Consider the following 22,695-nt stretch of genomic DNA (forward strand, 5'->3'; position numbering starts at 1 on the left):
GTGAAGGGGCTGAATGTATGGTAGCTAGGTCTTATGTTCCTGTTGTACATGTTAGAATCATATCTCTCTAAACTGGATTTTTCTTTTTAAAATATGGAAGGACTTTGCATTATTTGGACATTGGAGGATGCCAAGAGTTTTTTTTTAAAAAGGACCATGAGCTCATCTTGCAACAGTCAACAAGGAGGCCTCTTCCAAGAAATCTATATGGTACTTGAGAAGGAGTTGTTTGTTTTGAACTGTAAAGAACTTTAATTAATGAAAAGCTGAAAGACAAAAAGGCAAACACATGGCTGAGGCAAGCCTTAAATTTGAACCTGTGGTTTTGCTTTTAGTCTTATTGGGGAAAGGCTGAGAACAGAAGGCTGCCCTAACTAGCTCGCTCGCTCTCTGCTCTGTGAAACTGTGTGTGGTTCTCGACCTGTAGCTAGATAATTCTCATCTGAGTGTCGTTTGTTTGCATAATTTGGGACTTGCTAGCTGAGACAGGAAGAATTGGTCCAGCTACACTCTCCTCCACCCTGAAGCATCATTGATGAACTTCCCAACATCTACTGGACCCAGCAGCACATCTTCACCTGAGGGAACTTCAGACTAACAACATCAAATCTCTGTGAACTTAATTTTTTTTTCTTTCCAAAAAAGTTTTCTTTTCCATCTGCCTGACTCAGCGGAGACTACCAGTGTGTCTTTTGTTTGCCTGTGTTTGAGTGTCTGTGTGTGCTGGGGAAGTTTATTGTGGTTAGTTAATTATACTTCCAAATTACAATCATGTGTCAACCAGTTCTTGAAACTTGTTTAAAAGGAGCTTTGTTTTATAATTAATCATTGATGTTTTTGAAAGAAGCCTCGTCAGAGTCTCTTTTTTGGGTGCTAGAAGTATAGATAAACAATTGGCCATTTTGGAGAGAAAATTAAACATTTATATCAATGGTACTATCTGCGAAGTAGTGGCGCTTGATACTTTGCGCAGTCCTCCCATCCCAGTGGTAACATACCTAAAAGTTGAAGTGATTAAAAACAAACTGAAAAATTTCAAAGACCATCAGAAGTTTTAACTGAATTGAATGCTGGCCAATCTTTTGGACCCTGATCAAGATCTGCCACTCAGTTAAAAGCAAGCTCATCGATATATTTAGCTTTTAAGACCACTTGGTTCCAATTTTTCTTTTGTCTGAGTATGGGAAGTTGGCTAGTACTAACTAGCATTCACTTTACTATAATCTGCTTTGGTGTGTATTAAAAATAATTTTTGAAAGGCCTGTATCAAAATTGTTTACACAAGTTTGGCAATTTTTAAATTTGATGTCTTTATGCTCTGAAATATATAGGTACAATCATGCTGAGAAGTTACTGGAAACCAGGAGGGGACGTTGTGGAGAGTGGGCCAACTGCTTCACGCTTTGCTGCAGAGCCATGGGGTTTGAAGCAAGATATGTCTGGTGTACAACAGGTAAAATATTGTACATCTGTAAAGAGGCACTTGAGTGGAGCAACAGTGCTGTTTATTTTTTCAGAATTTCAGACATTTACACTGATTTCAAGAACTTTTATCAGAATAAGTAAGCAGCATTTATTCAATATTCAGACAATTCATTGGTGGCAGAACAACACAAGCATTATAGTGGTATTTCACTTTTCTGCATAACATCATGCCAATTCAAGTTATTCAGTATTTTGATGTATTTTTCAGCAAAATGTGTATACATTTACTACTTGCTAAAATGAAAAATGAAATATTTGTGTTCTAAATTTAAAAAGTACTAATATATGCTGATACGGAAAATTATTAATAAGTCGTAACAATTGTACCACATCAAAATTAATTTTGAACTTCTCCAAAAAGAAACTTTAACACTATTCCTACTTTCCTCATTTTGCTAGACTTGCCTGCAAACTGAACCAAATAAATGCAATTTCTTAGTCAGTCTTCTTTCCATAACAATGTGTAATATTGTTAGGCTTTTGTGTATGTTATACACTTGCTATTGTATCTGCTTGATTTGACCTTGTCCTATGCATGAATATCCAATACCAATTGTTATTTTCATCATTTGAACATGGATTGTTTCACATATTCAGCTTTGGTGCTGTGGGAGCACGTTTACTTCAGAGTCAAAACTCGGTCTAAGCTCCAATCCAGAGACTTGAACAAACAATTGCAGTACCAACTTAGATGACGTGCTCAAGTTAAACCACTGCCCTGTCTGCCCTTTCAGGTGGAAGTAAGAGCCCATTGTGCCTTTGGAAGGAGAGCAGAGAATTTTCCTGGTGTTCTGGTGCATATTTATCCCTTTAACCGCTATCACTAAGACAGATATCTGATTGCCATTTCTGGGGCCTTGTTGCAGGCAAACTGGCTTCCAGGTTTCTCTGTCACAACAGTGACAGCATTTCGAGAAGTAATTCATTAGCTGTGAAGCAAGTTGGGACATTGTGCCATAACGGCATTATATAAATGCAAGTATTCCCATCTGAAGTAACACCTGGGATGCAAATTGTTTACTGTTATCTAATACAAAATCTATTTTCGCTATGTGTTGCTGAACTCAGTTTTAAAGTAACTCCTGAAGTTGACTTTCTAATGTATTACTTTGGTGAATTTGAAGCACGCTATTGCCAAGTCTATTTGTAACTATTTTGTTCTTAGAATATGGGAAACACTAATAAGACAGTATTTATTACCCATCCCTTGGCACCTGAGAACATTGAGTCAACCACATAGTGTGAGATGGAGTCAGATTTTGATTAGACAGATAGGGGTGGTAAGTTTCCTTACCTTAAGAAAAACATTACTGAACCATTTGGGCAATCTTAACAGTTTTCAGTGTCATTTTTCAGTGTTAGCCCAAAAGCTACCAGATTTATTGAATTCACTTTCACAACTTGCCATGGCAGATCTAAATTCCTGACTCCCCTGGGCTGCTAATCCAGCAGGATAATCATTAAACTACCAGACTAATTGAAGAACTGGCATTTTAAGCAATTGGCTTGAAAAGTTAATTCAGGACCTTGTTAACTACCATTTTTTAAAGACATGTTTAAAAATATTTGTGTGATTCTTATTCTTGAATGTTATGATAAGCCAGGCTGACCAAATTCACAAGGGAAACTTGGCCAAGCTACCACAATGCTTTTGCAATTTGTATTTATTATGAGAAGATTTGTGCACTGAATTCAAAAGTAGTGAGTCCACTAACACCTTTAGAGTTTTAAAAAATTAAATTTAAACACTTATTAACAAAAGAGAGGAATAAAACAGATATCCAAGATTACAATTACACGCTTCATTAGTATTATAACAATTGCCAAAATTCCTAGTTAACTGAACTCCCAACTACACACTCCCTTTAAGGCATCAGTCCAAAATAGATTTTAAATTTATAGCGACAATCCAACAGGGTGACCACAAGCACCCACTTGACAGTGGGATTCCAAAGACTTTTAACATAACTTTGGTTACTGGAACAGCAGACTTCTGCAAAGTGGCTGGAGGCTTTTCCCAAAGTCTGTTTCACTTGGTGTACCTTTCAGATATTACCTAGCCACCCTTATAGCCTTCCAATCCTCCTTTAAATATACTTCTTCCTCTTTAATCTGTAAATCCCATTGTTCCCCCATGTCTTTGGAATTTGTTTTTCCTATAATATAAGAACTTTCTATGTTATCATTATGGCCAGCATGTTTGGGAAAGATCAATGTAATAACCTGCCTCATTTATCTTGTTAGTTGTAAACATCCTGCCATCCCTTTGAAAACCAAACACCCCTCCCCTATCTGCTGACTTTACCCTAGTTCACTCATTAGCATTTCACATGCCTTTTTACACCTAACTCTGTTGATAATTTCAACCTTGCAGTCTCTCCGTGTCTCATTAAATCAGCCACACAGAACCATCCACGCACACAAACATAAGCTGACTTTACAATACCATTATGAAACATATGATAGCTTTATGACATCAAGTCTTGATGCTGTGTAATCCCTGGCATCAGGCCTTTCTGAAATTGAGCAAAAACTGATCATATTAAATGATTGCTCAACAGCTAACTGTTTTAAACACTGTATTAATTAGGAACATAGGAGCAAGAGTAGGCCATTTGGCCCTCAAGCCTGCTCCACAGTTAGTAAGATCATGGCTGATCTGGTTGTGGTCTGAGCTCCACTTTCCTCTCTGCCCCCACCCCCCGGCCCCCCCACCCCTCCCCCCACTCCCAAAACCCTTGACTCACTTGCCTAACACAAATCTGTCTAACTCTACCTTAAATAAATTCAAACACCCAGCCTCCACAATTTTTTGGGAAAGAGAATTCTAAACACCAACGATCCTTTGGGAGAAAAAGTTTCTTCTCATCTTTTTCTTTAAAATGGAGACCTTTTAGTTTTAAACTATGTCTGAGTTTTTAGACGCCCCACAAGAGGAAGCATCTTCTGGGTGTCCAGCTTATCAAGTCCCCTCAGGATATTGTATGTTTCAATAAGATCACCTCTTATCTTTTTAAACTCCAATGGGTATAGATAGACCTAACCTGTTCAACCTTTCTTCATATGCTACCACTTCATCCCAGGAATGTGTTCAGTGAACCTTCTCTGAACTGCTTCTCAAGCAATTATATTTTTTAAATAAGAATACCAAAACTCCAGATGTGGGCTCACAGTGGCCCTGTACAGCTGTAGCAAAATTTCCCTACTTTTATATTCCATTCCTCTTGCAATGAACACCAACATTCCGTTTGCCTTCCTAATCATTTGCTGTACCTGCATACTTTTTTTTATATTCGTTCATGGGATGTGAGTGTCGCTGGCTAGGCCTGCGTTTATTGCCCTTGAGAAGATGGTGGGTGAGCCGCTGCCTTGAATCGCTGCAGCCCATGTGGTGTAGGTACCCTCACAGTGCTGTTAGGAAGGGAGTTCCAAAATTTTGACCCAGTGACAATGAAGGAACAGCGTTATATTTTCAAGTCAGGATGGTAAGTGGCTTGGAGAGGAATGTCCAGGTGGCGATGTTCCCATGTGTCAGCTCCCCTTGTCCTTCCAGATGATAGTGGTCGTGGGTTTGGAAGGTGCTGCCTAAGGAGCCTTGGTGAGTTTCTGCAGTGTATCTTGTAGATATTACACACTACATTCACTGTGCACACTGCTGTCACTGTGCATCGGTGGTGGAGGGAATGAATGTTTGTGGATGTGGTGCCAATCTAGCTGGCTGCTTTGCCCTGAATAGTCAAGCTTCTTGAGTATTGTTGGAGCTGCACTCATCCAGGCAAGCGGAGAGTATTCTATTGCACTCCTGACTTGTCCCTTGTAGATGGTGGACAGGCTTTGGGGACTTGAGGTGAATTACTCACCGCGTGTTTCCTAGCCTCTGACCTGCTCTTGTAGCCACAGTATTTAAATGCTAGTCAAGTTCAGTTTCTGGTAAATGGGGTGTTAATAGTGGGGGATTCAGTGATGGTAATGCCATTGAATGTCAAGGGACATTGGTTAGATTCTCTCTTGTTGGAGGTGGGCATTGCCTGGCACTTGTATGGCAGAAATATTACTTGCCACTTATCAGCCCAAACCTGGATAATGTCCAGGTACTGCTGCATTTGGACATGGACTGCTTCAGTCTCTGAGGAGTTGTGAATGGTGCTGAATATTGTGGAATTATCAGCAAACATCCCCGCTTCTAACTTTATGATGGAGGGAAGATCATTGATGAAGCAACTGAAAATGGTTTGGCCTAGGACACTGTCCTGAGGAACTCCTACGGTGATCTCCTGGAACTGAGATGATTGATCTCCAACAACCACAATCCTCTTCCTTTGTGCTAGGTGGGACTCCAACCAACAGTTTTCCCCCGATTCCCATTGACTCCAGTTTTGCTGGGGCTTCTTGATTGCACACTCGGTCAAATGCTGCCTTGATGTAAAGGGCAGTCACTCTCACCTCACCAAAACCCATGTTTGAACCAAGGTTGTAATGAGGTCAGGAGCTGAGTGACCCTGATGGAACCCAAACTGAGCGTCAGTGAGCAGGTTAGTGCTAAGCAAGTGCCATTTGATAGTATTGTTTTTGACCCCTTCCATCACTTTATTGATGATCAAGAGTAGACTGAATGGGCAATAATTGGCCAGGTTGGATTTGTCCTGCTGTTTGTGGACAGGGTGCACCTAGGCAATTTTCCATATTGCCAGGCAGATGCCAGTGTTGTTACTGTACTGGAACAGTTTGGCTGGGGGCACAGCAAGTTCTGGAGCAGAAGTCTTCAGTACTATTGCCAGAATATTAGTATATTACTAACTTTGTGATTTCTATACCAGGCCACCTGGATCTCTCTGTACCACTGAATTCTGCAATCTTTCTCCGTTTAAATATACTGCTTTTCTGTTCTTCCATGTCAAAGTGAACAAGTTCATATTTACCCACATTATACTCCATCTGCTAAAGTTTTGCCCACTCGCTTAACCTGTCTATGTCCCTTTTGCAGATTTTGTATCTCCTCTTGACAACTTACTTTCCTACCCATCTTGGTGTCATTGGCAGATTTAGCTACCATACATTCACTCCTCTCATCCAAGTCATTGATATAGATTGTAAATCGTTGAGGACCCAGTAACTGTGTCTGTGGCATTCCACTCGTTACAGCTTGCCAATCAAAAAAGACCCATTTATCCTTACCCTCTGTTTCCTGTTAGCCAACCAATCTTTTATCCATGCGAATATATTTTCCTCCTACAGCATGTGCTTTTATCTTGAGTAGTAACCTTAGGTGTGGTACCTTACCAAATGCCTTTTGGAAAACCAAGTACACCACATCTACCAGTTCCCCTTTGTCCACATTGAATGCCACTTTGTCAAAAAAAACTCTAACAGATTAGTTAAACACGATTTTCCTTTCTCACAGCTATGCTGGCTCTGCCTGATCAAATCTAAGTATCCTCCTATTATAACCTCCTTAATAATGGATTTTAGCACTTTCCCTATGACAGATGTTAGGTTCACTGGTCTATAGTTTCCCTGCTTTCTGCCTCCCTTTTTTGAATAAAAGTGTTACATTAGCTATTTTCCAATCCACTGGAGCCATCCCAGAATTTAAGGAATTTTGGAAGATTATAACCAATGCATCTGCTATCTGTGCCTCCTTCTTTTAAGACCCTAGATTGCAGGCCATCTATTCCTGGGGAATTGTCAGCTTTTAGGTCTAATAGCTTTCATAGCACCCTTTCTCTGGTGATTGTAATTGTATTATGTTCATCCCTCCCTATCATCTCTTGATTTTTAAGAACCTTTGGAAAGTTTTCTAAGTCCTCTACCATGAAGACAGGCACAAAATACCTGTTCAGCACCTCTGCTATTTCTTTGTTTTACATTCTCAATTCCCCAGACTCACTTTCTAGAGGACCAACACTGACTTCAGTTACCCCTTTCCTATTTAAATGTGTTTTTATATTACTAGCTAGCTTTCTCTCATTCTTAACTTTCTGCCTCTTCATTACCTTTTTAGTCATTCTTTGCTGCATCTTAATCTGTCCAATCCTCTGACCTACCGCTAATCTTTGCCAATTTGTACCGTGTTTCTTTCAATTTAATATCCTTACTTCCTTATTTAGCCACATATGATGCCTCCTTCTCAAAGCGCCTTTCTTTCTCACTGCATAAATCTTTTCTGAGCATCATTAAATATCTCCTTAAAAGACTGCCCCTGCAACTCTACTGTGCTACCTTTTAACCTAGTTTCTCAGCTCACCTTAGCCAACTCTGCCTTTGTACACTCATAGTTACCTTTATTTAAGTTTACAACACTAGTCATGGACCCACACTTTTTCATTTCAAACTGAACTTGAAATTTTGTCATATTGCGATTGCTATCACCTAGAGGCTTCTTTACCGTGAGGTTACTGATTAATCCTTTCTCATTAAACATTATTAGGCCTAGGATAGCCTGCTCCCTGGTTGGCTGTAGAACGTACTGCTCTAAGAAACTGTCCCAAAAACACTGTGAACTCATTTTCCAGGCTACCTTTGTCGAACTGATTTTCCCAAATTATGTGAAGATTAAAGTTACTCATAATTATTGCAGTACCTTTCTTACAGACCCCATTTCTCTCTCCCTGTATGCTCTGTCCTGCAGAGTGACTATTGTTAGGGGATCTATAAACTACTGCAAGTGATCTTTCACCTTTACTATTTCTTTCTTCTACCAAAACTGGTTCTACATCTGCTCTTTCAAGCTAGGCTTTTCTCTCAGTACTGAATTATACTAGATGCAAATGGTTAGGTTTTTTTATAACATTGTTCTGTGTGAGTTGTAGATGTGAGGTCATCCATAATGTAAATTGGACATGTAATGTTATGTGTGAGATTTAAGGGAATATTGGGAGTGCATGTTATATGAAAGTATTTTCAGCCAGTTCAAGTAGTTACAAGTGTAACCAGAAGGCCTGCTTAATAATGTAAATGAACATTGGTTGTCTTTTCAGATCATGTGTGGACAGAGGTCTACTCAACCTCCCAGAAAAGGTGGCTGCATTGTGATCCCTGTGAAAATGTCTGTGATAAACCGCTCCTGTATGAAATTGGATGGGGAAAGAAGCTGTCTTATGTTTTCGCGTTTTCAAAGGATGAGGTAAAATTTCTACTTGTGTAAATCCTAATTGAGTGACAATCCTTTGAACAGGTTGCTTGATACCAATGGTTTTAAAGGATTTATGAATTGTATCCCTTTGGACTATAGCCAGAGAAAAGAAATGTTTTGCTTCATATAAAATGCAGACTCTGGGGCTGAGTGGTAGACACACAGTAGCAAAGCGCCAGTAAATATCATTTGAATCATTTTAACTTTCTATTGGCATATTAAAATCATAATTTTAATAAGTGATGCACTTGAGCCCCAAAGAATATTACTTAGTTATTTTTTGGTTTATGTCCTGGGCCTGTTCTGTTCTGATATTATCTCTAAACTGTCCAATTTGCTGTGCTTAGAGGTGTATCTTGGATTGACTTTCCCAACCCAGACTGTAAAAAAGTAGAAAAAATGTTAGCGTTTATTGATCTGGCAAGACTGAAATTATTGCCTATCTTTAGTTGCCCCCAGAAATTAGTGGTGTGCTCTCCTGCGCTGCTGCAACCCTTGTATAAATGATGCTCTCTCAATGGTGTTAGGTTGCGAATTCCAGGGATGATGAGGGATGTTGATATACGTTAAATCAGGATAATGTATGGCTTTGAGGTGATGTTCTTGTGTAAATAAAGGTTGCAATATAGGAAGGTGATGAAGTGGCTACATAGTGTTTTGTATATGATTCACTGCAATAAGAATATACCAGTGATTGATGGTATAGACATTGAGCACAGTGGCAAAGACACCAGTCAGGTAAGCTGTTTTGTTTGAGATGGTTTTGAGTTTCTGGAGTATTGTGGTTAAATCCATCCAGAAAATGGTGAGTATTCTATCACACTCCTGAACTGAACCTTGTAGATGGTTGAGAGGCTTTGTTGCAAAGCACCCAGTTTCTGCCCTCCATTTGGTAGCCAAGGTATTAACATGATTGGTGCAGTTAAACTTCTGGTCAGTAGGGCCATCAGGATGCAAATGATGGCAAATTCAGTAGCTATGGTGCTACTGAATTTGAAGGGAGATGACTGGGCTTCCCTTTATTGGAGCTGCTCAATATTACTCGTGGCGTGAATGTTGCCCCTCACTTTCAGCCGATTTTCTCCAGGTGTGGGCAGCTTCATTGTTGAAGGAGTGAAAAGAGCTGAACGGTCTAGAATCGTCAATGAACAGCCTATCTCTGATCTTATGGACAGAACATCATTGAAGCAGCTGAAGCCAAGAACAGTTTGCTAACTGCCTCCTGTAGTGATATCCTGGGGCTGGGTGACTGATCTCCAATTATCACAACTACCTTTCTTTTTCTTTCAACTCTGCAGTTTTGCTTGCACTCCTTGGTGCCATTGTTCGTTGAATTTTGCCTTGATATTTAGAGCAGCTCCTGCCACTGCTGATCAGGGGAAAGCTAGTAAAACAGTAATTGGCCAGGATTGATTTGTACTGTTTCTTTGTGGATAGGACTTGGCTGGCAAATTTTCAGGTAGTTGTCAGTGTCATTAGCCATACTACAATGGGATTCCTTTTGATGTTGGGAGGGTGTGAATCATCTTTGTATGATACAGAAATGACATTTGAATTATGACCTTATTTATATCAACTAAAGCAGATCTTGTGTCACCACAAAGCAATGAATTGCTACTCAAAAGGCAGCCACCATTGAATGGTTTTCATGCATTAAAACCCAAGTACATGAGAAGATTGAGACAGCAATTAGCAGTGTAATAGAAGGATTTGAACACCAGGATGAACATTTTTAAATTGAGGCATTTGGTGTACAGTGAACCAATGTGGGTCAGCCAGCATAAGGGTGATGGGCAAATGGGACTTAGTGCAAGTTGGGAAATAGGCAGCAGAGTTTTGGGTGAGCTGAAGTTTGTGGAGGGTGGAAAATAGGAGTTTTGGGAAATGATTGAATAGTCAATATTTGGTGTACAAAACAACTCTTGCATGCTGCAGGGTAGTTACTGCTGTCCAAAAAGGCTCATTTCACAAAACACCATTCTTCCTTCCATTTACACCTGCAATGTAAAACTCGGCATGAGACCACTGGCAGCAACTCCATTCGACAGTGGTTGACGAGCAAGGACAAGGAATATGAGAATCAGAAGATAGTTGATGCAATTTTCACTTTTTGCAGGACAAGTTCATTAGTGTAATTTATTCCTTCGTCATCGGCTAAAGCCACATGGGAGAAAATGCCATACATTGGACGAGACTCATATATATTTTAAGATCTCCACAATGTACCAAGAGGGGAGGGGGTTAAAGTTGTTACCTTAGGAGAGTTTCATCCTGGAGAACACTGGTAACTTCAAAATGACTCGTGTATTAAAGTGCAAGAAAAGTGGGAGATTTGATTGTCAGACTGTTCCTTAGTATTTTTGCTCTTTGGTAGCATGCCTCAGTGGCTATTCTCTTTTTTTTTTACCCCCATCCCTTGCCAATATGACCCTTGTGTATTGCATGTTTAAAAATTGTAGTATTGAGTTAAATTTGAGAGATAAATTCACGGGACAACAGAATTAGGAGATTAGGATTTAAACCGACAGGGTTGTCCGAATGTGTGCTTTGGACAATGGAAAAGCATGTTTTGATAATTACTCATGTTCTGTGAGAATTGACACAGTCTATAAAAACCATGTTCGTAGTCAGTTAGGTCCATCAAAGGTGCTGAAAAACCAGATCTTGATCACAGCTGGGAGTTAAGATATATAACAGTGGTTTTCCAGCCTGCAGCTTTCCATCTGCTATTCAGGATGGCATGGAGTGTCTTTATCTGAAGAACCATGAGAAGAATTCTAACTCCTTCTATCCATTCATCTTTCATGAATGAGTCAATCATTAATAATACTCTGTCACAGTGAACCATCTCGCTCAGGCATCAGATTACTGAGATTATTATAAAAGGATTGCTTAATTCCAAACTTTCACCACAGCTGTCATCTTGTAGCCCCATAACCCTTGACACACTCATGCAAATGAAGGGTAGCTCTATCAACTGGATTCTTCTCATGCAGCTTCAAATAACTTTCAAGAAAATATACAATAATAGCGTGGCTATAACTGAATAATTGTTGGGAAACTTGCTAGAGATCAGGTCTGGTAAAATGCTTTCTCTCTCGTGCCTGGTTTTTCCTCCTCCTACAAGCTCTATTTCACCCCTTTAAGGCTAAGGGATGCAGGCTTCAATGTATATAGTGCAGAACCAGATTAGCCATTCATGCCAGATCTAGATGGGCCACATCAAGAATTATCAGACCATGCACTCCTCTGCCAAAGCTGCTCGCTATTCCACGGTCATCCTGAAACACAACCCCTGGTTTCTTTTATCTGCTTTGTATGTCACTTTAAAATTTATTTTCCTTCCCCCTCACCTCTAGCAATATATACAACTTAGGCACTAAGATTATGATAATCTGTTCTAGTGCATCACTGTTTCTAGCCTGAGACCTGCATCTTTCTCTACTTGCTCTTCTATGAGCCCCTTCCAAGCTCATGTTATCCATGAAACCTATCTACTGTTCTCTTGACACGGTTCAACTGCTAACCACCTATCTTCTATTCCTGGCACTCATATGAGCTGACATCAAAAATGGCTCCTTCTGGTATTGTGCTCCTTCCTTTTAAATGTGCTGTCATCAGCTGTTCCTAAAAAAAAAAAATCCATCCTTGCAAGTTACCACCTGGTTTCCAATTTGCCTTGCCTTTCAAAAATCCTTGAATGTGTTTTCTCCTCCCAAATCCATGACCATCTTTTCACAATTCCATGTTTCAAGCCTGCAATCAAGTTTTTGTCCCTGTTACAGCGCAGATTCAGCCCTTATAAAAGTTATAAATGACTTCCTCTGTGACTATGGTGCACTATTCCTCACGGCCTTCACAACCTTTTTGCAGCCTTTGACACAGTCAACCAGTCCTTCCTCCATTAAAGCCTCTTCTCCAATGTTCAGTTGAGTGAGACTGCCCTTGCCTAATTTCATTCTAACTTTTCAGCTATAGCCAGAGAGTCTAATGCAGCGATTTCTCTTCCTGCGCCAATACCTGTTCTTCTGGCAATCCCCAAGGATCTAATCTCACCGTCCTCCTATTTCTCATCTACATGTTGCTCCTTGCTATCATCCAAGACATGATGCCAGTCTCTACATGTATGCTCATGACATTAAGCTCACCCTCAGCACTCCCTTTCTCACTTCTCCACTGCCTTTGTTTGATATCCAAACCTGGATGAGCTGTAATTTCCTTCACCTAAATATGGGGAAGCTTTTTGGCCTCTACCATGAATTCTGTTCTTTCTGTACCAATTCCATACCCCACTCTGACCCCACACTCTGTTTGAAGCAGACCGTTTGCAACCTGGAGTCCTAAGCGACTTCTGAATCCTTATCTTCACCTCAATGATCTCCACTTCCACCTTTGTAACATTGCTGGTCTCCTACTGAACTGTCATTTGTGTTGTTGCCTCTAGATTCAACTATTCTAAGGCTCTGCTGGTCACCCTCCCATCTTGCACCCTCCATAAGCTTGAGCTTATCCAAAACTTTTTTGCCCTCACCCACCTCCCGTGCCAGCCAGTCCAACAATGCCTTATACTTAAAATTCTCATCTTCATGTTTAAACCCCTCTATAGGTTTGCCCCTCCCTTTCTCTAACCATCACCAGCTCAACAATCCTCCAAAAACTGTTTTCCTTGAACTCTGGATCTCTTGCACAACACTGCTTCCTTTACCTTAACCTTTCACTCATTTAGGCTCCAAGTTCTAAGTTCTCTCCCCAAACCCCTCCAATTCTCTCTCCTTTTAAGACTCTCAGGAAAACTTTCCTTTGACAATGAGTGACTGGGTAACATTTATCATGGTGCTCCTATTATCTTTTCAGGTGGTTGATGTTAGCTGGAGATATTCATGCAAGCATGCAGAGCTTCTAACTCGCCGAACTCAACTTGGAGAGGGTTTGCTACGTGAAACTATTAATAAATTAAATTCTGAGGTCAGTGTATAACTTTGTGACCTAGTTGAAATACTATATGTGAATACATATGTGCAAATGACTTTTCTGTTGAGATAATAGAGTTATGGAAATGATGTATGCCCACCTACTGGTTCATTTCCTTAATTTATACAATCTACTCTTGATTCAAAGTCACTTATTAGAATGACATGGTTTTGAACTTTTGAGCATTTAATTCCCTATTTGCTTTTAATATTGCCTAATACAAATTACTGCATAGTTTGAAAGAGGCACATAAAATACTTTGAATTGTCTGAAATCGATTATGGTAATCTTCTGGAAAGACTACAGACCAAATCAAGTCCCTTACAGCTACATTCTCAAATCCCACAACTTTGACCTTAAATGTAAGACAAGAAATAGGAGCAAGAGTCAGCCTTGAGCCTACTCTGCTGTTGGATAAGTTGGCGGCTGAAATTCTACCTCAACTCCCCATTCCTGCCCTATCCCAATATCCCTTGATTCCCTTAGTGCCCAGAAATCTACCAATCTCAATCTTGAATATACTCATCAACCTGGCATCCACAGCCCTGTGGCATAAAAATTCCAAAGATTCACAATTCTGAGTGAATAAATTTCTCCTCATCTCAAACTTAAATAGCCAACCCCTTGTTCCATCCAGTGGAAAAAAGCTCTCACCGTCTACCCTGTCAAGTCATTTTTTATTTTTAAAACAAAAATAACATTCCAGTGAGATCACCTCTCATTCTTCTGAACTCCAAAGAATAGAATCCTATTCTACTCCATATGTCCTCAGAGGAAAGCCCTGTCATTTCAGGAATAAGTATTGAACATTTGTTGTACTTCCTTTTAAGGCAAATATATCCTTCCTTAAGTAAGGAGATCAAAATTGTACACAGTCTGATCTCACAAGCCCTGTATAATTGTAGAAAGACTTATTTACTCTTCCCTAATCCCCTTGCGATAAAGAACAGCATACTATTTGCATTCCTATTTGTTTGTTGTTCCTGCATTAAACTTAATTAGAAAGATATTTTTGAGTGGGATTTAAATGGATTCAATTGTAGTATAAGATAAATGAAACAGAATAACTCTAACAGTTAACCTGGCTGATTAAGCTGAAACCTGGTTTCAAGAAAAAAGAGGTGGTGTAAGTTTGTTAGTAAAGGAAGAGATCAGTGCTATAGTGAGGAATGATATAGGCACTGGAGAGCAAGACGTAGAGTCAGCCTGGGTAGAAATAAGAAATAGCAAGGGAAAGAAGTCCCTGGTAGGAGTAATCTATAGGTCCCCAAATAGTAGTTCAGCAGTAGGGCACAGTATAAACCAAGAAATACTGGGCGCATGTAAGAAAGGCACGGCAATGATCATAGGTGATTTTAATATGCTTGTAGACTGGACTAATCAAATTGGCAAGGGTATCCTCGAGGGAGAGTTCATGGTGTATTAGAGATTGTTTCTTGGAGCAATTTGTTGTGGAACCAACCAGGGAGCAGGCTATTCTGGATTTAGTTTTGTGTAATTAATTGGGATTAATTAATTACCTCATAGTAAAGGATCCTCGAGGGAAGAGTGATCATAGCATGCTAGAATTACAAGTTCAGTTTGACAGCGAGAAACTTGATTCCCACACCTAGTGTTCTGGAGTTAAACAAAGGTAACTACATAGACATGAGGGCAGATTTGGCCTTAGTAGACTGGGCAGAAAGACTACAAGGTAGGACAGTAAAATATATTCCAAAGAGGAAGAAAGATGGTAAGAGGGGGAAAAAGCATCCATGGCTAAGCAAGGAAGCTAAAGATAACATAAAGGCAAAAACTAAGGCATGCCAAATTGCAAAGGTCAGTGGCAGGTTGGAAGATTGGGAAACTTTTAAAGATCAACAAAGGGTTACTAAAAAAATAATGAAAAGAGCAAAAACAAATTATGAAAGAAAGCGAGTGCAAAATGTAAAAACTAATAGCAAAAGCTTCTATAAGTACATAAAAGGAAAGAGAGTGGCTACAGTGAATGTTGGTCCCTTGGAGGATGAGACTGGGGAGTTAATAGTGGGGAATGCAGAAATGGCAGAGACGCTTAATCAATATTTTGCCTCAGTTTTCACGGTGGAGGACACTAGTACCACCCCAATAGTAACAGGTAGTGCATAGAAAAGGAGGAACTTAGAACAATCACCATCACTAGAGAAAAAGCACTGAACAAACTATTGGGTTTAAAGGGTGACAAGTCCCCAGGACTGATGGCTGACATCCCAGGGTCTTAAAGGAAGTGTCAGTGGAGAAAGTAGATGCATTGGCTATAATATTCCAAAATTTCCTGGATTCTGGAAAGGTTCCAGTGGATTGGAAAAATGCTAATATAATGCCCTTATTCAAAAAGGGAGGGAGAGGCAGAAAGTAGTAAACTATAAACCAGTTGGTTTAACGTCTGTCGTTGGGAAATTGTTGAAATCCGTTATTAAGGAAGTAGTAATGGGGCATTTGGAAAGTCAAAACGCAATCCATCAAAGTCAACCATGTTTGACTAATTTACTAGAGTGCTTTGAAGATGTGACAAGCAAAGTGGATAATGGGGATCCTGTAGATGTAGTATATCTGGACTTCCAGAAGGCCTTTGATAAGGTGCTGCACAAAAGATTAATACACAAGATAAGATCACATGGAGTTAGGGGTAATATATTAGCTTGAATAGAGGATTGGCTAACCAACAGAAAGCAGAGAGGCCCTAGGGCCTGTCTTTTTCTGGATGGCAAGCTGTAGCTAGTGGGGTGCTACAGGGTTCGGTCCTTGGGCCCCAACTATTTACAATCTATATTAGTAACTTGGATTCAGGGATAGAAGGTACTCTAGCTAAATTTGCAGATGACACCAAAATAGGTGGGAAAGTAAGTTGCAATGAAGAAATAAGAAATTTACAAGTGGATATGGACAGGTTATGGGCCAAAATTTGGCAGATGGAGTTTAACGTGGATAAGTGTGAGGTTATCCATTTTGGTTGGAAAAATAAAAAGGTGACTTATTATTTAAATGGAAAGAAATTTCAGAATGCTTCAGTGCAGAAGGATCTGGGTGTCCTCGTGCATGAATCGCTGAAAGCTAGTATGCAGGTACAACAGGTAATAAGGAAGGCAAATAGAATTTTAGCATTTATTGCTAAAGGAATAGAGTATAAAAATAGGAAAGTGTTGTTGTAACTGTACAAGGCATTGGTGAGACCGCACCTGGAGTATTGTGCACAATTTTGATCCCCTTGAGAAAGGATGTAGTTGCAGTGGATGCGATTCAGTGGAGGTTCACTAGGTTGATTCCAGAGATGCGGGGCTTGTCTTATGAGGAGAGATTGAACAGTTTAGGCCTTTACTCACTAGAGCTTAGAAGGATGAGAGGAGATCTAACTGAGGTATATAAGATACTAAAGGGGATAGACAAAGTAGACGTGGAGTGGATGTTTCCCCTTGTGGGGCATTCTAGAACAAGAAGCCATAGTTTTAGGCTAAAAGGGTGGTAGATTTAAGTCAGAGGTGAGGAGGAATTACTTTTATCAAAGGGTCGTGAATCTGTGGAATTCACTACCTGAGTGCAGTGGATGCCGGGACGCTGAATAAATTTAAGGAGGAGATAGACAGATTTTTAATTAGTAACAGTTTGAAGGTTATGGGGAGAGGTCGGGAGATTGGAGTTGAGTCTAAAATGAGATCAGCCATGATCGTATCGAATGGCAGGGCAGGCTCGAGGGGCTGAATTGCCTCCTCCTAGTTCTTATGCTCTTATGTTATGTTCTTATATAGATTATTCTATAATTTCAGAGGAAACATTTCCTTCCACAAGACAGGAAGCAAGAGCTTTTGGAAAGGTATATCGTCGAACTTGTAGAATTCATTTCACCAAAGACCCCAAATCCAGGAGAACTTGGTGGCAGGACATCAGGCTCTGTACTTTGGAGAGTAGCTAGAGGAGAAACTGGAGTCCTTGCTGAGGTAGATATGATCAAGTAAACTTCACTGTTTGAGCCCAACTCTTTTTTTTTCAAGGTATTGTATTCTGACTATTAGAAGCTTTCCATTGATTTTAAAGTTCCTGTGGACATTGTGGAATTCAGAATTCTAATAAATTGCTTTTTTTTTTTGTAAATATTTCATGTTTTAAGCATGATGATAAATGAAACATCTCATGAAATTTGCAAAAGAAGGGCTGGCAGCCTCCTGTGTTCCAAATAACATAACCCCAGCCAATCCAATACTCATCATTAACATTTTCCATTCCTGGCAACATTCTGCAAACTCTGTACCCTCTCTAGTATATTCACATCCTTTCAGTAATTCCATGACCAAAAGTGTATGCAATACTCTAACTGTGGCTTAACTAGTGTTTTATACAGTTCGAGTACAACCTCCCTGCTGCTGTACTCCAGGCCTTGGCTAATCAGGAAAGTATCCCATTTAACTTAACCCCCTTATCCTTCTTAAATCTTCTGTCCTTCTGGAATCTGTGGACATGGACTCCAAGGTGTCTCAGTTTCTGTACCCTTCTCAGTAACCAACCATTTATTGTGTATTCCATTGTCTTGTTTACCTTCCCCAAATGCATTCCTTCACACATCTCCAGATTGAATTCCATTTGCCATCTTTTCACCCACCTGATATCTTCTGTATTCTACTGTTTTTTTCAACATCTAGAATATAGCCAATTTTCATACATTTTACAAACTTCTTAATGCCCCCTATATTTTGAGGCTTAAACCTCTAACAAATACCACTATACTACTAGTTGTACTGTGGAACACCACTGGAAACAGCTTTCCAGCCTCTCTCGATCTTTTGCCAATTACACTTTGCTTCCTGCCACTCGATCGGTATTGGATCCAACTTCCACTTCCCATTGGATCCCATGGGACTTTGTTAAAAACATTGCTGAAGTTCACAGGGACTACATCAAACACACTACCCTCATCGACCTTCCTTGTTATCGCTTCAAAAAACTCAATCAAGTTAGTCTGATATGACCTTCCCTCAACAAATCCATGCTGTACTTATTTGCATGCATATTAATTTATCATATATAAAATAAATATTCGCTTGGTATAGTATTGCTAAAAGGAGACATTTTTTGTCAAAGCTCTTTATCTTGTACTCATCAGAGCAATTCGCAAGAATACCAATGTAAGGGAAACAAAGTATATCCTATTCAAAGAGTGTGCTGATTGATTGGTAAGTAGACTCTGGTAGAGGGGTTGGTATGGAAAATGCACCAGTTGATGACTGACAGTTAACTGCCAAGCATTTTGCCCAACATTTCACCTGTTGCAGCTATACGAAGTGAAAGCCATTTGCTGCTTCATTCTTCAGGGCAATGCCTTGACCAATCAGAATAAAACTGCCTGGTTTAAATTGCAACCAAAACTTGGCAGTTAACTGTCAGTTGCCATCAACTGGTGCATTCTCCATTGCAATGCCTCTACCAATTAGAGTCCACTTGCCAACCAATCAGCACTCTCTTCTCATATAGTATAAATATGTTGTTTTCCCTGACATTGGCATTTTCTTGTGCATTATTCTGATGAATACAAGATGAAAAGCTTCAACAAAAAATGTATTTTTTTTCAGCAATAAATAAAATACTTTCAGGAATTTGAGAAACTTGTGAAACTTAGTTTCTTCTTTCTGCTCAGCAACTTCTCTAAGCTTCCCCAATAATGGAGTACACTTTGTGGTACCAGGCATGATTTTTCATTTTATTTTCTTTCTGTGCAGAACACAAGATTCACTTTTGTAGCTACTGAAAAAGAAAAAGCAGCAAAGTCGTTTCATATCAAATACAATGTAGTAGAAAATCACTATATTCGAGTTTCCAACAACAATGAAATCATTAATGACTGGGAAAAAGGTGTATGGAAAATGAATTCTGTGGTTCGAAAAGTGGAACAAGACTGGAAAATGGTATGGATTTGCAACAAGGTTTTTTCACATTTGTACATATCAACTTAGTTCCAGTAGGAATTCTGATAAATATTGAATACTGTTCTAGGGACATATCTGATGCAAGGAAAAGATTAGATTCTTTTAGGGATGATGAACTTAGTTCTGAACATGTTTGCATCAGAACGTATTCTTATGTATTGGATCTTCTGCTAAAACGGCACTGAAGTGTTTTATCTGATTGTGACAGTATTGTCAAGTGAAGAATTGTTGGTGTGAACAAAAAGGAAGTTCCTATATGAGCCTGTTGAGACCTAAAACTCACCATTGTGAGAATTACAGTGTATCTTCTTTAGTCATTCATGGGATGTGGGAATCGCTGGCTATGCCAGCATTTATTGCCCTTGAGAAGGTGGTGGTGAGCTGTTGTCTTGAACTGCTGCAGTTCATGTGGTGTAGGTACACCCAAACTGGGAGGGAGTTCCAGGATTTTGACCCAGTGACGGTGAAGGAATGGTTATATATTTCCAAGTCAGGATGGTGAGTAGCTTGGGAGCACCACCACCTGGAAATTCCCCTCCATGTGTCTGCTGCCCTTGTCCTTATTAGATGGTAGTGGTCATGGGTTTGGAAAATGCTATCTAAGGAGCCCTGGTGAGTTCCTACAGTGCATCTTGTAGATGGCACACACTGCTGCCACTGTGTATCAGTAGTGGAGGGAGTGAATGTTTGTGAAAGGAGTGCCAATCAATTGGGCTGCTTTGTTCTGGACGTTGTCAAAATTCTTGAGTGTTGTTGGAGCTGCACTCATCCAGGCGAATGGAGAGTATTCCATCGCACTCCTGACTTGTGCCTTGTGGATGGTGGACAGACTTTGGGGAGTCAGGAGATGAGTTTCTTACTGCAGGATTCCTAGCCTCTGACCTGCTCTTGCAGCCACAATATTTATATGACTAGTCCAGTTCAGTTTCTGGTCAATGGTAGCCCCATGATTTTTGTAGCCGAATGTGTTGTCATGCTATGCTTGTGATAAAAGTGTACATCATTTAATAAACCTGATGGGCATTTCTAGTAATAAAGAAAATAATATATATTTACCATTTATATTTTCTTTTTAAACCATTTTAAATAATTCAGCTTCATGAAAGAAGTATCAAAGCTTTCAAATGGCACTTCATGAAACCTCTTTTCATTTGCAAAGACTGGTCGAAAGATTTTTGAATTATTTGGCCATGCAGTTGATGCTTATCAATCTAGTATAACTGAGCATGACTCCTTTAAACTTGTTTTATAATATAAACGTAACCGATTTGGTGTAGAAAAGTTTTACAATATAGTACTTGATGCAATATAATTTTTTTGCACAGGTGTACATTGCTCGCACAGAGGGATCAACATTCGCCAAAGTCAGTTGGAAGTTTGAATGTGGTTCAGTAGGTCTAAGGATTGACACTGTTTCCGTTCGATCCAGCAGCCAGACATTTCAAACTGGAGATGTTCGATGGCATCTGATTTCAAACTTAGTCAGCATAGATCTAAATGGAGGTGTGTATTGCTGTCTTATTGAATTTGTTGGTTTTTTCTCCTTGATAAAAGCACAATTTGGAGAAAAATGCAGTACAGTAACATAATGTTAATTTTTACGTTTCTTTCTTTAAATTAGATCAAGATACTCATTCATTCTCTAATTTTAATGGATCTACCGAATTAATTTTGGAGGCTGAACTAAGTGGTGGTGAAGGAGATGTTGCATGGCAACATACCCAACTCTTCAGACAAAGTTTGAATGATCGTCAAGAGTACCCCATGGAGATCATTATAACTCTTCAGGCTGTTTAGATTAAGTACAAATTATCACTAGCCTGAATAAGAGGTTTCAAATTAGTCAAACCATGTATTTTTTTATATTGATGTATTCCACAGGCATTTATACAAAATATTTTCAGTACCATACTTTTGGATGCAGTTAAGATTTTGAATCTTTTTTGGAACTATGATAGGAACACTTGTACACAATGCAGAATATCAGTAAAATATAAGGTAGCTTTACTTTCTTGTACCATGAGGTGAATAAAAATTGATTACTTGTGTTTTGTACTGTTATAAAATATCCAATATGACTACTCAAACTTAAAATACTTGCACAAATTGACATCCAAATACACTTATGAGTGACTACCCTTCAAAAGGAATTAATTGGATGTTGAGTGTGATTTTTTTTTATATGGGTTCAACATTCTAGACCCATACTACTTGGTGAGCTTTTTGCTCCATATGGCCTGGACTGCATATTTATCTGCCCATTATCTAAATAATTTGTCGTGAGACCAGGAGTTGAACAGAAAATCTCCATTATTGCATACTAGTAATGTGCCCTTCCTTGACTTTGAACTGCATAAGTGCTGCCCCCCCCCACCAATTCACATTCGATATTTGTTCGTCCTGCAAATGCTGTGCTGCATTTATACTTAATGTATTAGTTCAGTATCCTTTTTTGTAAACCACAGCGATGTTGAGTTACTATGTTGTAACCATGCTTGGTAATGCTTCTTTCCAAAAGACATGCGTTTTAGTTAGAAGCTAAATGCAATGAAGCGCAAAAAGGCATAATAAACTTGCAGAATTGACATGCAATTGGCAGACAAACTTCAATATAGATACTCTTGAGGTGGTACATTCCTGTAGGAAAATGAGGCCACTTATTGCTGAGATACTAAGAGTCTTAATGGAGTAGAAGAATACATAAATAGGAGATGAAGCGAGCCATTTAACTCTTCTAGCTTGCTCCATCATTCAGTTGACCTCAACTCCACCTTCCCATACTATTCCCCTTAACGTTAATACCCAAAAATCTATGACCACTGTTTCTTTTTATACTCAATGACTGAGCATCTGCAATTGTCTGGAGTAGAGTATTCCAAAGATTCACAACCCCTTGAATGAGGAAATTTCTTCTCCTTGGTGAATGGTCGACCCTTTATTCTGAGACTGCGGCCTCGTGTTCAAGATTCCCCAGCCAAGGAAAACATTTTCTCAGCATCTACTCTGTGAAGGTCCTTAAGAATTTTTAATGTTTCAGTTAGATCTTGTTCTTATTTTGTGTAAGAGTCTTTTGTGTGGTACTTTATCAAATGTTTTTTGAAAATTCAAATATACTACAGCCACTGGTTCCTCCTTATCCATCCTACTAGTTACATCTTCAAAACACTCTTAACG

General features: G+C 39.4%; 1 protein-coding gene across 1 annotated transcript in view; it reads left to right on the forward strand.

The window, feature by feature from the left end:
- Nucleotides 1–21,582, forward strand: part of ngly1 (N-glycanase 1) — a 62,511-nt gene extending 40,929 nt beyond the window's left edge. The window contains exons 6-12 of the mRNA XM_041185071.1: nucleotides 1,332–1,453; nucleotides 8,463–8,608; nucleotides 13,472–13,582; nucleotides 17,371–17,541; nucleotides 19,315–19,500; nucleotides 20,847–21,024; nucleotides 21,143–21,582. Coding sequence (XP_041041005.1) covers nucleotides 1,332–1,453; nucleotides 8,463–8,608; nucleotides 13,472–13,582; nucleotides 17,371–17,541; nucleotides 19,315–19,500; nucleotides 20,847–21,024; nucleotides 21,143–21,318 — 1,090 coding nt within the window. The 3' untranslated portion in view covers nucleotides 21,319–21,582. The remainder of the gene's footprint in view (nucleotides 1–1,331; nucleotides 1,454–8,462; nucleotides 8,609–13,471; nucleotides 13,583–17,370; nucleotides 17,542–19,314; nucleotides 19,501–20,846; nucleotides 21,025–21,142) is intronic.
- The last annotated feature ends 1,113 nt before the right edge of the window (nucleotides 21,583–22,695 follow it).

Source organism: Carcharodon carcharias, chromosome 3 (assembly GCF_017639515.1).
Source record: "Carcharodon carcharias isolate sCarCar2 chromosome 3, sCarCar2.pri, whole genome shotgun sequence".
Lineage (NCBI taxonomy): Eukaryota > Metazoa > Chordata > Chondrichthyes > Lamniformes > Lamnidae > Carcharodon > Carcharodon carcharias.